Here is a 17,326-nt window from a genome sequence, read left to right as displayed (position 1 = left end):
TAAAGTAGAAAATTAATATAATTAAAAGTAAAATAAATTATATCCAGAAATGAATTATAATAAATGAAATGATATACATATATAGATCGAAATTATCATAAACAATCGCTTAAACAATCTTGAAACTACTATGTGTATTATAGTATTTAATTATATTAACTTGTGTCTTTAATCTTAAATACAAAGGTATACACAAATGTCGGTATAAATAAAATACTTATCATATACTTGTAAAACAAGGCATTGTAATTAATATAAATGTAACACGAGAAACTATAAAAATTTATATTATATATACATCGTTTTGGAAATATTTCACTATATTCAACTGTTATTATTGTGATGCTTAATTCAAAAGAAAAACTATTTCAGCGAGTGATCTCTCATTCTTTTGTCAATAATTGATGTTCACTTCAAACATTCAAAATATTCAAACATTTAAAAAACAATCGATCATAAGCGAAAGCAAAATAAAAAGGTAACTGTTATCATCAAAAAATGAACACATATAAAATCAGACATTTTCTTTTTCTAATTCATAATGTTTCACAAAGCTTTCATTATACATGATATAGTGGCATAATATGTACAATCTTTCTCCTGTTTTTTTCTTTTTTTCTATTTTCTTTTTTACATAACACATAGTATTATTTGGTTATTACAGAAAATATTAATATATTTTGGTTCCAGTGTTTTCATGATTTTGAACGACGTATTTACATCTTTCAAATAATTTCAATCTTTCTTTTTGTTTAAAAAAATTACATAGCTTTGAAATATTTGTTGCATTACACTGGAACATTTGAACATTGCACGTAAAATATTTTCCTTCCAGCAATATAATTATGTATGTGTGGATTTTTGCTGCAATTGTTCTAAAAACAAGAATTTCCTTTTTCTTTTCATTTAGACTTTTACTTTCATTTTACTATATTGTACTAATAACATATGAAATAAAATTGAGATAGAAAAATTTAAAACTTACTCGGATTGTATTACCTTTGCTAGAAGTATATGCAACATAATACTTTATTAGACAAATATTTTTTTTTTACTTTTAAACTTTAATTAAGGCCTCGTTATATTCGGTTCGACTACTTTTTACCACGCGCAAAAAATTATTTTTCATATTATATTTAAGTGACATCTGTACATTTCAATAAATACTTTAAATTTATAAACAGAATATTGTGTCAAAAAGCATTTGAAATATTATAGCGTTATCTTTTTGCGTGGTACAGGTATACATTTTGCCATAATCATTCCTTATACTTTTTGTGTAACATCATTCTTCAAACATATCGTAAAAATAATAGAATGAACCAAAGGGTATGTTACAGCAAATGAAATGTAACTACCCATAATTTTTCATATATTCTTTTTAAATATTCGAAAATAATTCTTTTTTCCTTTATGCATAGGCCAAAATGCACTATTTGATTCAATCTGTGTGCCTCTCTTTTCTTAGCAAGTGAATAAAATGGTTTGTACAATTTCTGAAAAGTGATCAATCATATTACAATGCTATATAAATCTTTTGTCAAAGAAAATCCATTCTTTAAGAAAATGAAACATTATCGTTCTTATAAAAAATTTAATTATAATAAATTTGAAAAAAGTAATTTGCAGATTTCAAATCACTTTTATAATCCGATTCTGATTTTTGCTAGCATTTTCTTAATACAGTGATAATTTAAGCAATAATGTCAATGTTAATGAGAATAATGATATAATATACACAATGAAAGACAAGCATTCAAAGAGTACCTTTTGGACTCAAATACATTGTCACAGACATTGGAGCTAAATATTACATTAGAAGCTCCAAACATTATGTTTTTTCATTTCCTAAATATCTTCTTTATGCCTTGTTCTGTATAAAACTTGCTTTGATAAGTCAATAATGAATAATATTGACGAGAATGATGATAATAATAGTAGTAGTAATAGTAACAACAATAACAATAATAATAAAGATACTCTTGTATTGTTGATGACGTCGATGGTGAAGATGATAACGATGATGAAGAGGACGACACTAATAATGCTGATTATAATAGTAAATGATTTTTACGAATAAAGTAAAACTAAGGTTTGTGACGATAACGAATATCATCGAGAATGATATTCACGCGAAAAATGATTGCCAGTTACATATTTCTAGCGTGATTGGTTTACACATTCAAAGTATCAGTTTTAATTTGAATAATTAGGGAACGATAATGATGATAAAGGTGGTAGTATAAAGAGCATTTATAGAAATAAAGGCAATCATAAATTGCAATAGAAATTGGTTTAATAGATTGATGACTGATCAATCTCTTTAATATTTATAGGGATTTTTCACAAATTTCAGAATAGTAATAGAATAAGATAATAAAATTACTAATCAATTATAACATAAGGCAATATGTGTAAAACCTGGCCATTAGAACTGGACCTTGCTAGCATTTGATGCCATTCTCGAAATTCTTCATCAGGTTGGCTATACACATTGTTCGCACTACTGATTTCTGACACATCTTCCTTTACCTCTGGTTTTTCATTACAAGTCGAAGTTAAAAACGATAATTTTGGTTGGAAGTTTCCATTCAGTCCTTCAACACATTGTGTATGTAACCTTTCTATATCCTCTGTAGTAATTTGTCTAGGTGGATACTCAGTACTATTTTGATCTTCTGTTGATTTAGTTTCACACTCACTCCAATCTATTGAACTCGGATCTATTGGTGGTAACTTGGCCAATATTTCTTCAACCGTTAAATCTTGATATTGTTCTAGTTGATTATTTTGAACATTCGTAACAGATTTTTCTTTGTACACTACACCTGATTCTTCACACTTAGATGGTACATCGAGACAGTTTTCTGTGGGCTTTAACCGACTTTCTGGTGAGGCTTCAGAAACTGTATTTCTATGGGACAAATTATTCTGAGGACCACGAAGGAACTTTGATACTTGTTCATTGCTACTCCTCAGAATATCTTCCATGCCGGATGATTCTACACTTTGACTAGGTAGAGCACTTGAATTAATGCTAGAATTGGTGCCGCGTGCCCGTAGATCAGCCAGCAATTCTTGTGTTGTCTTTAATTTAGGATTCCTTGAGATACTAGCTAGTTTTTCCTTTACACAATCTTCTAAAACCGGTTGTTTCTTCGTAGATTTACTGCCTTTCTTTCTACCACGTTTCTTTGGCCCTGATTCATCAGGTTTAGTGGAAGACTCCGTAAAATGATCAGAGATTCTTTCTCTAAATGTGGGGCTAGGCACTTGCATATTTGAATTACCACACACATTTTCGCCATTTAGACGTTGTTTTTTAACAAAGGTTTCACTTTCGGTGATTGAGACTGAATCATGAGACTGAAAATTATGTTGGTCCTTGGGATCATCTTTTCGAAGACGTTTGTTTGAACTGTGAGTTCGTGGCACTGCTTCCATCGAATGATGTTGGCTCGAAGAACCAAGCGTCGGTGGCACATCAGAACTTGTTCTGTGGTTGCTGGTTACTGTAATTGACTGCTTATTTGATGACGCATTAGGAGAATGTAAATGATCGCAATTCACAGATAGAACTGGACTAAGCACCTGCAATTGGAACAATATATTAGTTCTATTATGTTCTATGGAAATAAAAGAAAATGTTATATACAAGTAGATTAAAAGTTAGTATAATGGTGTAAAATTTGATCTAATAAAAATAACAAATATAAATACTTTTAATACTTTTGACCTTAACAAATTATAAATTTCTTGTCAATCATGTTACTTTCAATGATCAATTGTTCTTTTACTCTGTTAGTTTTTTTTAACTGTTATTTATCCTTCAATATGTTCTCCTCGATTTCAAGAAACAGTTTAGATATATTACCTACTTATTGCTTATTTTGCTTATGAATTTGTAACAAAGCATTTCTGAATCTATATTTATATAAAATTTTTTCTTTAATTCATTGGAAATTTAATCACATTAAAACGAAGAACATCAATAACAGAATATATTCAATTTAGAGAGATACTATAGTTACACAGTACATATGTATATGTTTTAAATTTAATGTATATTATGTAAATAAAAAAATGAATATTTGAATGACTTACTCTGAGTGCAAGCGTTTCCCTTAACAATGGACTTTGAGACCGCATTATACTTCTTAATGCTGGACTTTGTGGTTTAAAACATCTTAGTGCAGGGCTATGTGGTTTTGCTCCATTAAGAGCAGGTGGTGCTGTGTCTGCAGGTGTAGGCTGTGGAGTAGAATGAGCAGAAGGTAAAACCATATCACGCCATCTTCGTACCAAATCCTTTGCACGCTTTGCCAAGGCATCATTGTTTGTTTTTCGTCTAAGTTCATTAATGTATTTTCCAAGTCTTGTACTCTGAAATAATTCAACAGATCATTTTTATACTTATGTAATTAACCAGAAAACTGATAGAAATAAGATCAAATGAACATGATGCAATTTCATCAAATTATCATTAGATGCAATTTCTGTCATTCTAATATAAAACTTGTTTAACATAATATATTTGCAGCATTTTTACCTCAAGCACTTCTTTAGTGATCGTCGTCTTTTCCAGGGCCGTAATGACATCCACAACAGCTCCCATGTCGATGACCTAATAAAATTTGATAATTGTGCCATTATGAAGTATTGATTTTGTAAATTAAATGTATTATATTTCTATACAAATGTACCACTTATATTAAATTGCTAGAATTAATAAAATAATTATATTTTGTATATTTGAAAATACCTTTCAATATATATGCTATTCCAATTTCCTAAATATTTGGGGAAATAGATATTTATATAAATTATTAATAAATTACATGTTTTTACATAACATATAAATAATTAATGACATTTCATTGTGCTTGTCTTATTAAATATTTAATGCACACAACGATTAAATCATTTATTATTGAAAATAAAAATAGATGATCAACCTATATTAACTTTACTTAAAAAGAAAATACTTTTGCATTGTTTTAAAAATTTTATTATTATTTGAAAGAATGCAAATTAATTAAAAGATAATAAATTTAATACTTAAAATATTTTAATGCTTTATTAATATACAGAAAGTTTTAAAATTCTGATAAATTTACATCTGTGTTTTTAATCAATTACTACATTGTTAATAATAATTTGATAATTACATTCCTAGCAACACGTAACAAAAGATATTTCATTGCCTGATAAATTCGATCTTACAATAGTAAAATCGAACCATACTTTGATATAAAGCTCAAACTACTGTAACTACAAATGCAAATAATAGTACGATTCGATCATTGATACATTTAATACGTGATATAAAACATGAACGAACGTAAAATACAAATAATCAACACGTGTCTATATACATTTCCTTAATCTATAGCGAAATGAAAGTAGACTTATGGTAATGTTAACGTTTATCGTAAAAATTGTTCGAAAACGGCTATCGAACCCGAACCGCGAGATTCTCCCAATTATTCTTCAATCTTCATTCTCTACATAAAATTCTAAAAAAGATAAAAATACGGTAAAAAATGATAATTTGCGAAAGTACTGCAATCGAGTGTAACTAGAGTCTAAACATCGGGAGACAGCTAGAAAGGAAGGGAACAGTGATTTCTTTGTAAGTTCCTCTCGACTTTGGACAATTCGCTGGAGGAACGTTAAGGTTATGCTCCAGGTAGCCGAAAAACGTTGGATGTATACACTCGTGCAAAAGGAAAATTGGCTGACTGGAATCGAACGTACACAGAAGAAACGCATTACTCACTCACACGCGGAACCGCCACCACACTACACTCTCAGTGACTCTCGCGCACGCTACTGGTACAGGCACACGGCGCACGGGGGATCGAGAGTGGCCCGATAGCCGTTTGCGTGAACGGACGGACGGCGCATCGCGGATTCATTCCGCTACTTACATTGTATTCCTTATCAAGTGATTTCAACAATCTATCGGTGAGCTCGGTGCAATATCTCTGCATCGGGGGGGCACACTTAGGGCCCTCGCGGGGAGATTAGGTTAGCGCAAAATCGTCTCCACGCGTCCGAGTGTCACGAATACGAGAGCACGGGGGGACTTGCAATGGCGACTACTGAACTGTGCTCTGCTCGCATGCCCTCCCTACCTCCCAAGTGCCTCCTAGTCGCAGCCCATGCATCGTCCCTAGCCCCACGCCGCCTCATACTGCCAGACGAACGCTACTAGCTCCTCTCGTGGTTGGACGAGACTCCTAACCGTTACCACACCTCCCTTCTATCCCCACTACTGTACCGATAGCGCTCCAATCGGTTGCCAACTTTACACAGCTAACTTCAAACTGCTGCTCTCGTCCACTCGCGTTTAACCCTGTTGCGATCGTTTAATTCTTGTATTTCAATCATGATTTTATTTCAGCGAATAAAAAGAATTTTAATATTCTAGAAAAACGTTTGACATAAAATTGAAACCAGAAATCCATACAAACCAATAATAATTTTTCTCATATTTTTACTATATTCAAATTTGAGATACTTTAAAAGTTAGAAAAATTCAATTGGGTTAAAAGTGTCCTGAAAAATGCAGTAGGGTTAATTCCCTTCTTATTAGTTTGTCTTCGATTTTGAATTGCTCAATTTTTCCGTCAAAATTTGATCGTATAAATAGGCACTTGTATGTTTCATTCTAACTTATTATGTCTAGTAACTTTGACTTATTACCAGATTTAGAGGAAAATTTTAAATTATATAGTTACTATATTTTATGTTTCAGCAAATATTTTATCAAATTTAGGATATAATTGTTGAAAATAGTTCATTATTGGCTGATTACTATGAATAAAATGTAATTTTCACACCTAAAACATATACAATTTCAATAATAAAAATTGCGTTTGCTTTTAATAATCAAATTTGTAACATTGTAGAACGCTCCGAAGTTACCTACACGAATGCTGCGCTTATAGTACCAATATAAAAAACGTGAAGTAACTATCTAGTACTTTCTTTGCAACATACAATGAATTTACATAAAAATATGTGTATATATATACATATATACAGTTATATTAGTATTTTTGCTTAGTTGTGTAAAAATATACGAACATTTAAAATGATAATAATGTTAAAAATGTTGATTATTTAAATGGTAGTTTATTAATTGTATCGTTCATTATGCTCATTATTTTTTGTATTAATTATCACGGTCTGTGTAATGTGTGCTTAATAGGAGAAATTTTGTGCAGATTAACAGCAACTTTCTACTATCAGAGATCAAGAATCGTTCATTTCATTGTCATTCCATACTATTATTCTTTATTGGAGTGGTATATGTGGTTGATAATTAACAGTTTCTCGAATGTGGTACCCATAACCTATAAGTATCAAACTATTCAGAACAGTCGAATATTATTCTTATCTTTAGATGAACAGCACACCTTCATCACATTTAAATTTACGAAAAAAATTGTTTAACAAGTACAAATATGTAAAATGCTTAATGCTAAGTTTTTGACGGAATAGTCGAAAAATATTTTGTGATCTTATCTGTCTAAAGTTTCAAATTATTCGCGTATTTTCTCTCCTACGTGCTTAAAATTATATTTTCATTTTTTGTCTAAAATTAAATTTTGGAACTGTAAGAGAAATACATATTTTGTGTTATGTTGAGTATAAAGAAGTTGAGCTGTTGAATATGTGATACATCTGAATAAGTTCGCGCATGCATTATCTCGATCAAGTGCATACTTATTGTATGGTAAATATATTTTATCAAAATAATTTGCAAAAGTTACACTTAATGATATAGTCTGAATAAGAGTGCAAAAGTTGAAAACACAAAAATGTAATTTTGCTACTTCAGTAATTTGTTGTAACAATATACACGAAAGTATTAATTACAGATAAATTTTTATATCCTACAAGTATGTATTTCTTGAAAATTCTAAACGAATTATTTCATAATATTTTATAGGTAATTTGAGATCTTTAATATAATACGTAACATTAGTGTTATATATTATACTTTGTTACAGTAAAAGATGATTACTCATAAAATAAATTTTTTTATAATATAAAATATCGCGTTTTCATTATTTATTTATGTATATTGTTCGTAAATAATTGTAGAAAATCAATTATATTTGCCTAATATGTTTAGAAAGATATAACAAAGATGGTCGGAGTTTTGAAACAAGGTTAAGTAGAACATATGTTTATGTGGCTTCTTGGATATTTATGTTAAAATTATTTCGAAAACTATGTCAGCATATGTAGTAATTTATTTTGTATATTTGTAACTATAATTATTGTATAATTAAAGAATATGATATAATGCATTGCAAATTTTTATTTTTAATGATTCATGTTTGTCTCCTAGATTAATAATTCAATTGTTATAATTATTACATTTTGTAGAATATCTTTATAAATATTCTCGTTAAACATTGACAATACTTGAAAAAGAAACTATTTCTGTAATATATCATGTACATCATAAAATTAAATTCCTTTGTATGGACATATAAATATATATATATATATATACTATATATTACATACATATATATATATATATATGTATACTTTAAAGAACTATCAGGATAGCTTATGTTTTAAATGCAATACACTTATAATTACTTTTAATATTATAGTACAAATTGAAGGACATAGTGATGTAAAGATTCAATTTTACAAGAGAAAACTTACGTGATTAAATAAACATATTTCAATTAAGTGATTAAACTTATATCTTATCTGTATATTTGCTAATAAATGTACATATTTTTAAATCATTTCAATATTTATGGTTGTTGTTTCTAGTTACTCTAATTTGATGTTGGTAATGTTATAGGTTTAATATATTCATAAATGATAATTCATACAATGTCCTAAATTTGGTCTAACTACGTCTATTTTGACAGTTTCCCAAGTGTGAATATATGCAAAATTTTACTTCTTGTTAGTACTACTAACTCCCGAATGAAGACGCCACCCTGCTTAAATTAAAAAATGAAATTTCTTGATCTGCAGAGCAAATTCTTAAACTATTCAGGGATTGAAGTTTTAACTCATAAATCATCTCCGTATTTATACATCATCCTTGTGTCATTATTCCGATTTTCTGCAGAATTAATTAATTACATGCAATAAGTGTAGTGCCTTATTTTGTACATGGTGGCACCATCTTATGGTAAATCAATGGTACTAAGAATAAGCAAAATTTTCATATAGATATTGTCGCCAAGTCCAAGATAGAACACTACACTAATCACGTCTAATTATTACTTAGATAAAACTAATCTTAATTAATTTCTTACATTCAAAACTTTCTTTTGAACTATCAAATGTTAAAAAATTCTTCCTGCCCAAGGACCAATAAAATTTCGATTTTTTAATTTTGCCACCTGTCGATTAAACATAAGTAATTATTACATACGCACACATCAGGCGTAAATATCTCGAGATTAAATGATGGCAATAGTATAGCTATTAAGATTTACCACACCCTATAAGGATACCACAAAATAAATATATTTTTTATTATCTTATATCTTATTTAAAAGAAATGGCGATGACCTTGAAATCTTGTAAAAAATGATCATGAGGAGAAACTACTTCCTCTGTTGTCCTGAGAAGCTTTATCATATAATAATAAATATTTATATGATTGGATTTTGTTTGGTCACTTTGTATACATATATACCTTTTAGAACAATATGCATATAAATAAAATGTATTTCACAAATGATCTTTATTTCTAGTGATTATAAGTATCTAATAATTTTACATTCGATTTTAATAAATTCTTCATAATTTATAAAATAAATTTCGTATTTCTTAATATTATAGAGTACAATATTTCCTGCTAAAAGAATATTACTCTATAACTAATTGATTTGATATAATACTTTCCATCTATTTACAAAGACTTCTATAAAGTTCAAAAGGAAGAAACATTTTTCTTAAAAAAATACTCTAATTAAAATAAACATATACCATTATCAATACTTACTTTCTATCATATAGAGATATATGTAAAAGGTTAAAAAGTGATTAAAATTGAGTAATTCTTATTATAATACATTTTCTAATATATTTATTTCTATATACTTCAATATATTTTCCTCTAGTAATAAAAATTTCATCCATATAATTATTAAATTCTTCTCCAAACGAAAAAATAATTCCAAAACTTTCATAAATTTTACAATTGAGCATATATCTAGTATTTTCAGATTCTTCGATAAATCAACAATACAATAATTATGATAAGTAATCTTGAATAAATAAATTAAAAATTATAAGAAAACAAAGGAAACATTTGAAACTCTCTTTTAGAAAGAGGTTATATATTTAGAGAAATGTATTGCTTGAATTTGTATTGATAAAGTGGTTACTAATAGCACAACCTTAATTAAATTCAATTAGTTTATCAGTATAAGAATTTAGAAGTATAAATCAAAACACCTCACAATACATTATTTCCTTTATATTAAACAACTATTTTCATAAATAAAATAATTCCAATTTTTTAACAAATTTTAAGAATTTACTCCAAAGTGTTCGTAATGTATTATTTCATGAATCTTTGAATGAAGCAATAGCATTGCTTATAATTTGTACAATATTTTCTACACCGGTTTTAAGACATTCAAGATTCCACTGAAAGACTCCATTCACTAAGTGTCTCCATTTTATGTAAATAAATATATATATGGAGTTTAATAGTAACGGAAAAATAAATTTTTGTCAAAACAAAAATTAGATCAAACCATTGGTCAATGGTGGAGGCCTCCGACTTTCAGTTTTTTTGATTGGCGAACTGTCCTGCTAGTTTCACTATCTGATGATTCAGACTCTGTGTCATTGTATCCAGGCATTGGTACACCTTCTGACTTTGTGACTTCACAAGTTTCAGCAGCGAAATTGCCTGTTATCTTTGCTTTCTCAAGTGCCCTAACTATAAATAGTACAAAAATACATTTATGGCGCAGACAAATTTTGCAGAACAATATTATATATATTTTATAGTGTATCAAACACATTTCAATATATTTTTAAAATATAAAAGTAACATATATAAACTTTTACCTAAACTACAATCATGACAAAATATACTTAATGGAGAATAATTGTAATAATCTTCCATTTAAACTATATTTTCAATTTTCAAAGAGTGTTAAAATAAAATCTAATTAATTTTCTGATTAATATTTACTTTGAGACTCCAAGAGACTATTCTGGCGTTTCAAGTCATCAATATCCTGTTGATGAGAAGAATTCTTGCGTCGCATAAACTGTATATACTCAGCAGCTTTCTTCAGTATTTGTGCCCTACTTGCAACCTTTTCTCCTTGCAACGCAGGTACAGAGTCTCTAAGACTGGAGAAGCTATCCTTAATGTGATCCCGACGTTTCCGTTCCAGCGCATTATGATGTGCCCGTTTTTCTGCCTATCAATATATACAATGTTTTTTCATATCAAATCAAACTACATTATTTATAAGTTGTACAAAAATCTTACATCTAAATTCTTGCCTTATAATCAATGTCAATCTTAACTTTATTATTAAAAATAAACATGTGTGTGTATATCTTAATCTTAATTATAAAATTAAATCTACAGATCAATATACATACTAGTCGAGTATCTTCATTTTATAAGATATTCAATGAGAAATTATTTACAAGAATAAATTAGTTAAATCACACGGAAAATGTCCATTTAACCTCAACAATATTTACATTTTATATTTTGAAAATAAAACTTGTTTATATCGTTAATTAAATAAAAGATGTTGAACAAATGAATGAAATTAGAAAGAATAGAAGGAAAATAAAAGTGGATAATGAACTTACTTGAGAATAATATTGGGTATTGTTTGAATGCCTCTGCCTAGAATCGGAATCGTCACCTTCCTAAAAAACGATCTCTTTAACAAGGTCCACTGAAAGAACAGTTTTAAGGGCTTACATCGCTCTCAATGTCGATGTCTCGATCATCGTCACTCATTATAAATTCCTAGGCAAACAGGTAAACAAAAGATACTTTATCAACTTTGTAAGAAATATAAAAACAGTGTACATACAGTACATATATAACAAAACGCACGTAGGATTTGACAACCACGAAAGTCACTAGTTCTTAGGAACTTGTATAGGGTCTTTATTTTCAAAAGGCGCAGTGTTTGTTTATTTCTCAATTTCATAACAATAGAGAGGAATTATTTTCTCTCTGATAATAGATAGAAGATTTTATCGCAGAAATAACTAATAAACTGTCGAAATAATTTATATTTAATAGAAGCAATAAAATAACAAAGAACTGTCACTGATTATTGAAACGTACATATATGTCGGAGATGGAAGGACAGCGGGATTTTCCGTCGGGAATGCTGGGAAAGACCACCCACTACCATAGTCAAGATTTTTATGTTTATGCAATAAAAGTAAGGAAAATAACTTGTAATGTTCCAACCTGGCTTTACGACGATGGGTTCAGGTTTAAGGTGACATAACGGGTCACCAGACGTAGCCACGGTCACGGGAGGGCCGCGTACTTGACAGAGGTACGGAATGATTTTATGACTCTCCTTAAGAACAAGGATTGACCCGAGAAGCGGGAACAGGAGTAAGGGCAGTTTCATCTGGATTGAGGAAGTTAGTTTGTTAATTAGTCGTTGGACGAATTACTGATTGAGTTGTCCGAATCGAGTAGTACTTTGATACTTGTCCTCCCGTGAAACGTGGATTCGTTATCGAACCTGATTTCGTTGTCACCATTATCTCGAACATCCTATTGCCATTACTCATAGCCTCTTGTAGTGCCCACATTCGTACTGATAAATATTAGCCACATCCGTGACGGTAAAGTAAGTAAAGGTTCATAGAACGTCCCAAAATGCCAACCTGACTCCGACATATATATGTCGGGTTTACATTAGAATCAGGGTTAGGGGCGTGAAACGAATCTTCGTTTGGATTATACGTGTCGCCATGCAATAGAGAAGACTTCGACTAATGCAAATACGATTATCATAGAACTGGACAAGTAACCGTGGTAATTAGATACTCGAGAAACTAATGGCAACGATCTTAGGTTCAATAACGAATCCGCGGTCGACGGGATGATAGATGAACGTACTCACAAAATCTAAGCCGCCCTCGAGGGAAAGTTGCCAGTGGGAGACGCCGTTCGTTGAAAAATAGGTCTCTCCTATTTTCCCGTAGCTGGGACAAAGACTGTTTGTTTGAAGGACTTTAGTCAACTAAATCCTAAGATTTATGACGGGCCCTCAGGCTAGCTGAACATGTACTGCGGAGACTGCGGAGACGCATCGACATCTGGCAATCATCTTGCTCGAAGAATAGGGTCTGCGTGTGGCGAGCCACGGGACAGAAACCGTTGGAATGTTTACTCTCGAGTACCGCTACAACTATTTCTTTTTAAGGAGAGTTATGCTCCATACCTTTGTTAGACAAACCGTTAATCCCTTGACTGCGATTACGTTCGGCGTGTCACGTAAACTTAAGGGTTGGTTGATGAAATAAAATAGCTAAGTCGTGACACAACTATTAATTTTGTTTTTGTTGAACTTTATTACGGATTCAACAATCACAACGGAATACACACTGAATTAACATAAATCACAATTCACTCCAACTACGTTACGTAAAACTTAGTTACAATGATACGTTAAGTACGTGACTGTTATGAGGACAAAGACCGGTAAAGATATGTTGACTATTCTAAGGATATAGAATAAGTGAAGTTTCACTAACAATATTGTGTCTAAGGACACGGGACTATCGGATTTGTTGATGATAATTTTGGTTAAGGAAATGAGGGCAGTAGACACCGTCTCCGATTGGATAATAAGACAGTTGGTGGACCAGGAAGGGTTTTAGACGCCCTCGCGAGAAAGTTGCTAACGGAACATACCAGATGTGAAGAAAACCAACTTTCTATGCTAACACGTGGTAAACAATAAACGTAAAAGGAAATCTAAGACAAGAGATACTCGTTTGGTCCGAAGGACCTCAACTATGAAAATTCCAAGACCCCTGGTGGGTACTTAAGACCATTGAGGGTACGCGCCAAGGGTGTGTAGAATTGACGTTACAGGCAACTGGTTGTCACCTCGAGCCCAAGCTCATTATCATAAATCCCGAATAAATACAATCGGATTGAATGACGACAATTGCTTAATTAGAGCTATCGTAGACTCTAGATTACAATGTTGAGGGATTATCCAAAATTCCAGAGGCTCCGGTGTTCTTTTGTCTCCGACATATATGTCGGAGAAGAGTCAGGAACAGGGTTGTGGGCGTTTGATAGACCTCCCTTGGAGTTGGCCATCGTTGTGTGATAACGAAGATACGGCCTGATGCTACGAGTATGGACACTACCGATTCGACAATCAACAGCGGTGGTTGGGCACTTGCGATGTTAGTGACGTTGGTCTTAGGTTCGATGACGAATCCACGGTCAACGGGATGAAAGATATACTTGCTCTAACTCAAACTCACTGATCGTCAGACGCTGCTCCTGTGACATCAATCACACCTCAGTCCACATCAGAGATAGGATATGGACCCCCGACCTTCGGACACTTTTCTACATCATAACCTACACCTAGCCCCTCAACATCCTAAAACCAAAACGTATATAATCCGAGACTTCACCCAGCTCGGGCAGTACTTGTTCTCGTTCTAGTTGCTGTTCTTGTACAACACCCCTTTCTCTGTTCAACGTTATTCTACTGTAAGTGCCAAAGTCATAATAAAGTTCGATAAAAGAGAATTAATAGTTGGGCTACGACTCAGCTTTCTTTTCTCTCGCAACCCAAGTATCCATTTTACGTGACACTCCCTTCGTCGGTGGGATCTCAAGAAAGAATGGATTTTCGTCCCAATGATGTCAGAGGAAAACTATGATGGGGTTTGTCTAAGGACACGAGATCATCGGATTCGTCGAGAAAAGCCTTCGTTCAGAAAGTAAGGGAAATTGACGTCGCTGTGAATTGGTCAGTTTGGGACAAAGACTGTCTGTCCGTTTGGAAAATCTTAATTGCCGGAAAAACCCATGTTTTATAGCGGGTCCTCGGGCTGACTGGACTTGTGCTGTGTAGGTGCCTCAACATCGGGTATTCATTGTCCGAAGGAACCGTTGGAATGACCGAAGGAACCGTTGGAATGTTTTACTGTCAAGTACCTCTATAGGTATTTCTTTTAATGAGATTCATACTATCACTCCACACCTTTGTTAGACGAAGCGCCCGTCCCGTTGACCGCGGCTACGTTCGGCGACTGATGGTCGCCTTGAGCTCAAGTTTATTATCACAAATCGCAAACAAGTACAATTGGGCAGGATGACGGCAGATTGTTTAATTACGACTGTAAATTTTAATTACAATTTTACGGATTTTCTCGAAGTTCCAGAGAGAAGGCTCCGGTGTCCTTTCATCTCCGACATATATATATTTATTTATATATGTCGGATTGGCACTGGGAGCGGGGTTGTGGGCGCCAAATGAATCTTCTCGAGGATTAGCCATTGATACGGTACACACAGGTGTAGTTTATTGCAATGATAGAATTATTACAGTCTTGACAATTGATCACAGCGGTCCGGCACTCGCGACACGAGTGACACAATTGATCACAGCGGTACGGCACTTGCGACACGAGTGATAATGCTCTCGGGCCCAATGACGAATCCGCGGCCAACGGGATGACAACAGAACGTACTCACAAAGTCTAAGCCTGGTTAGAACGTGAAATAACCACCGATCGCGAAGACGTTACTCCTTTTGCGATGAGATCGCGGGCGAGAATGACTTTCCCGTCATGATGATGCCACAGAGAGTCACGTAAACTTAAGGGTTGGTTGATGAAATAAAATAGCTAAGTCGTGACACAACTATTAATTTTGTTTTTGTTGAACTTTATTACGGATTCAACAATCACAACGGAATACACACTGAATTAACATAAATCACAATTCACTCCAACTACGTTACGTAAAACTTAGTTACAATGATACGTTAAGTACGTGACTGTTATGAGGACAAAGACCGGTAAAGATATGTTGACTATTCTAAGGATATAGAATAAGTGAAGTTTCACTAACAATATTGTGTCTAAGGACACGGGACTATCGGATTTGTTGATGATAATTTTGGTTAAGGAAATGAGGGCAGTAGACACCGTCTCCGATTGGATAATAAGACAGTTGGTGGACCAGGAAGGGTTTTAGACGCCCTCGCGAGAAAGTTGCTAACGGAACATACCAGATGTGAAGAAAACCAACTTTCTATGCTAACACGTGGTAAACAATAAACGTAAAAGGAAATCTAAGACAAGAGATACTCGTTTGGTCCGAAGGACCTCAACTATGAAAATTCCAAGACCCCTGGTGGGTACTTAAGACCATTGAGGGTACGCGCCAAGGGTGTGTAGAATTGACGTTACAGGCAACTGGTTGTCACCTCGAGCCCAAGCTCATTATCATAAATCCCGAATAAATACAATCGGATTGAATGACGACAATTGCTTAATTAGAGCTATCGTAGACTCTAGATTACAATGTTGAGGGATTATCCAAAATTCCAGAGGCTCCGGTGTTCTTTTGTCTCCGACATATATGTCGGAGAAGAGTCAGGAACAGGGTTGTGGGCGTTTGATAGACCTCCCTTGGAGTTGGCCATCGTTGTGTGATAACGAAGATACGGCCTGATGCTACGAGTATGGACACTACCGATTCGACAATCAACAGCGGTGGTTGGGCACTTGCGATGTTAGTGACGTTGGTCTTAGGTTCGATGACGAATCCACGGTCAACGGGATGAAAGATATACTTGCTCTAACTCAAACTCACTGATCGTCAGACGCTGCTCCTGTGACATCAATCACACCTCAGTCCACATCAGAGATAGGATATGGACCCCCGACCTTCGGACACTTTTCTACATCATAACCTACACCTAGCCCCTCAACATCCTAAAACCAAAACGTATATAATCCGAGACTTCACCCAGCTCGGGCAGTACTTGTTCTCGTTCTAGTTGCTGTTCTTGTACAACACCCCTTTCTCTGTTCAACGTTATTCTACTGTAAGTGCCAAAGTCATAATAAAGTTCGATAAAAGAGAATTAATAGTTGGGCTACGACTCAGCTTTCTTTTCTCTCGCAACCCAAGTATCCATTTTACGTGACATCCTCCAGACACAGTCAGTTGTGCGAATGAATATCAATCGAGTCAAGTCAATCAGTCAGTCAATCAGTCAGTCGAGCGAATCAGCATAACAATTAGTATCAGTACCGCAGTATCGCGCAC

The 17,326-nt window shown here is 32.9% G+C and overlaps 2 protein-coding genes and 1 long non-coding RNA gene across 8 annotated transcripts in view; all 3 read right to left on the bottom strand.

The window, feature by feature from the left end:
• Window positions 1-509: 509 nt before the first annotated feature.
• On the bottom strand, window positions 510-6,365 carry LOC100744824 (mediator of RNA polymerase II transcription subunit 26). 3 transcript variants are annotated; one of them, XM_003492788.4, is made up of 4 exons: window positions 5,931-6,365; window positions 4,550-4,624; window positions 4,105-4,383; window positions 510-3,591 (listed from the first exon to the last, which is right to left on the bottom strand). In XM_003492788.4, exons 1-4 carry the CDS (start codon window positions 5,991-5,993, stop codon window positions 2,386-2,388), a joined length of 1,623 nt encoding a protein of 540 aa, XP_003492836.1. In that variant the 5' UTR covers window positions 5,994-6,365; the 3' UTR covers window positions 510-2,385. The 3 variants fall into 3 exon arrangements, with proteins under 3 accessions (XP_003492836.1, XP_012246147.1, XP_012246148.1); XM_012390724.3 differs by lacking the exon at window positions 5,931-6,365 and adding an exon at window positions 5,758-5,916; XM_012390725.3 differs by lacking the exon at window positions 5,931-6,365 and adding an exon at window positions 5,780-5,915.
• A 755-nt stretch (window positions 6,366-7,120) lies between these two features.
• Window positions 7,121-9,562, bottom strand: LOC117152227. Its single transcript, XR_004462544.1, has 2 exons — window positions 8,695-9,562; window positions 7,121-7,622 (listed from the first exon to the last, which is right to left on the bottom strand). It is a non-coding gene; the product is annotated as an uncharacterized LOC117152227 (long non-coding RNA).
• Window positions 9,563-10,352: 790 nt separating this feature from the next.
• LOC100744584 (protein max) overlaps window positions 10,353-17,326 on the bottom strand; it is a 12,019-nt gene continuing 5,045 nt past the window's right edge. For 3 of the 4 annotated variants that reach the window (XM_033323242.1, XM_033323243.1, XM_033323244.1), the window contains 3 exons: window positions 11,848-11,907; window positions 11,207-11,441; window positions 10,353-10,948 (listed from right to left, as the gene is read on the bottom strand). In XM_033323242.1, the coding sequence (XP_033179133.1) occupies window positions 10,767-10,948; window positions 11,207-11,441; window positions 11,848-11,907 (477 nt within the window). In that variant the 3' untranslated portion in view covers window positions 10,353-10,766. Of the gene's footprint in view, window positions 10,949-11,206; window positions 11,442-11,847; window positions 11,908-11,962; window positions 12,120-17,326 lie in introns of those variants that run through there. The other variant, XM_024370632.2, reaches the window with a different exon arrangement.

The sequence above is a fragment of the Bombus impatiens genome, unplaced genomic scaffold (assembly GCF_000188095.3).
Source record: "Bombus impatiens unplaced genomic scaffold, BIMP_2.2 scf_0852, whole genome shotgun sequence".
In the NCBI taxonomy this organism is placed as follows: Eukaryota; Metazoa; Arthropoda; class Insecta; order Hymenoptera; family Apidae; genus Bombus; species Bombus impatiens.
The sequence above is the reverse complement of the archived record's forward strand: the minus strand, read 5'-3'. Positions and strand labels throughout refer to the sequence as shown.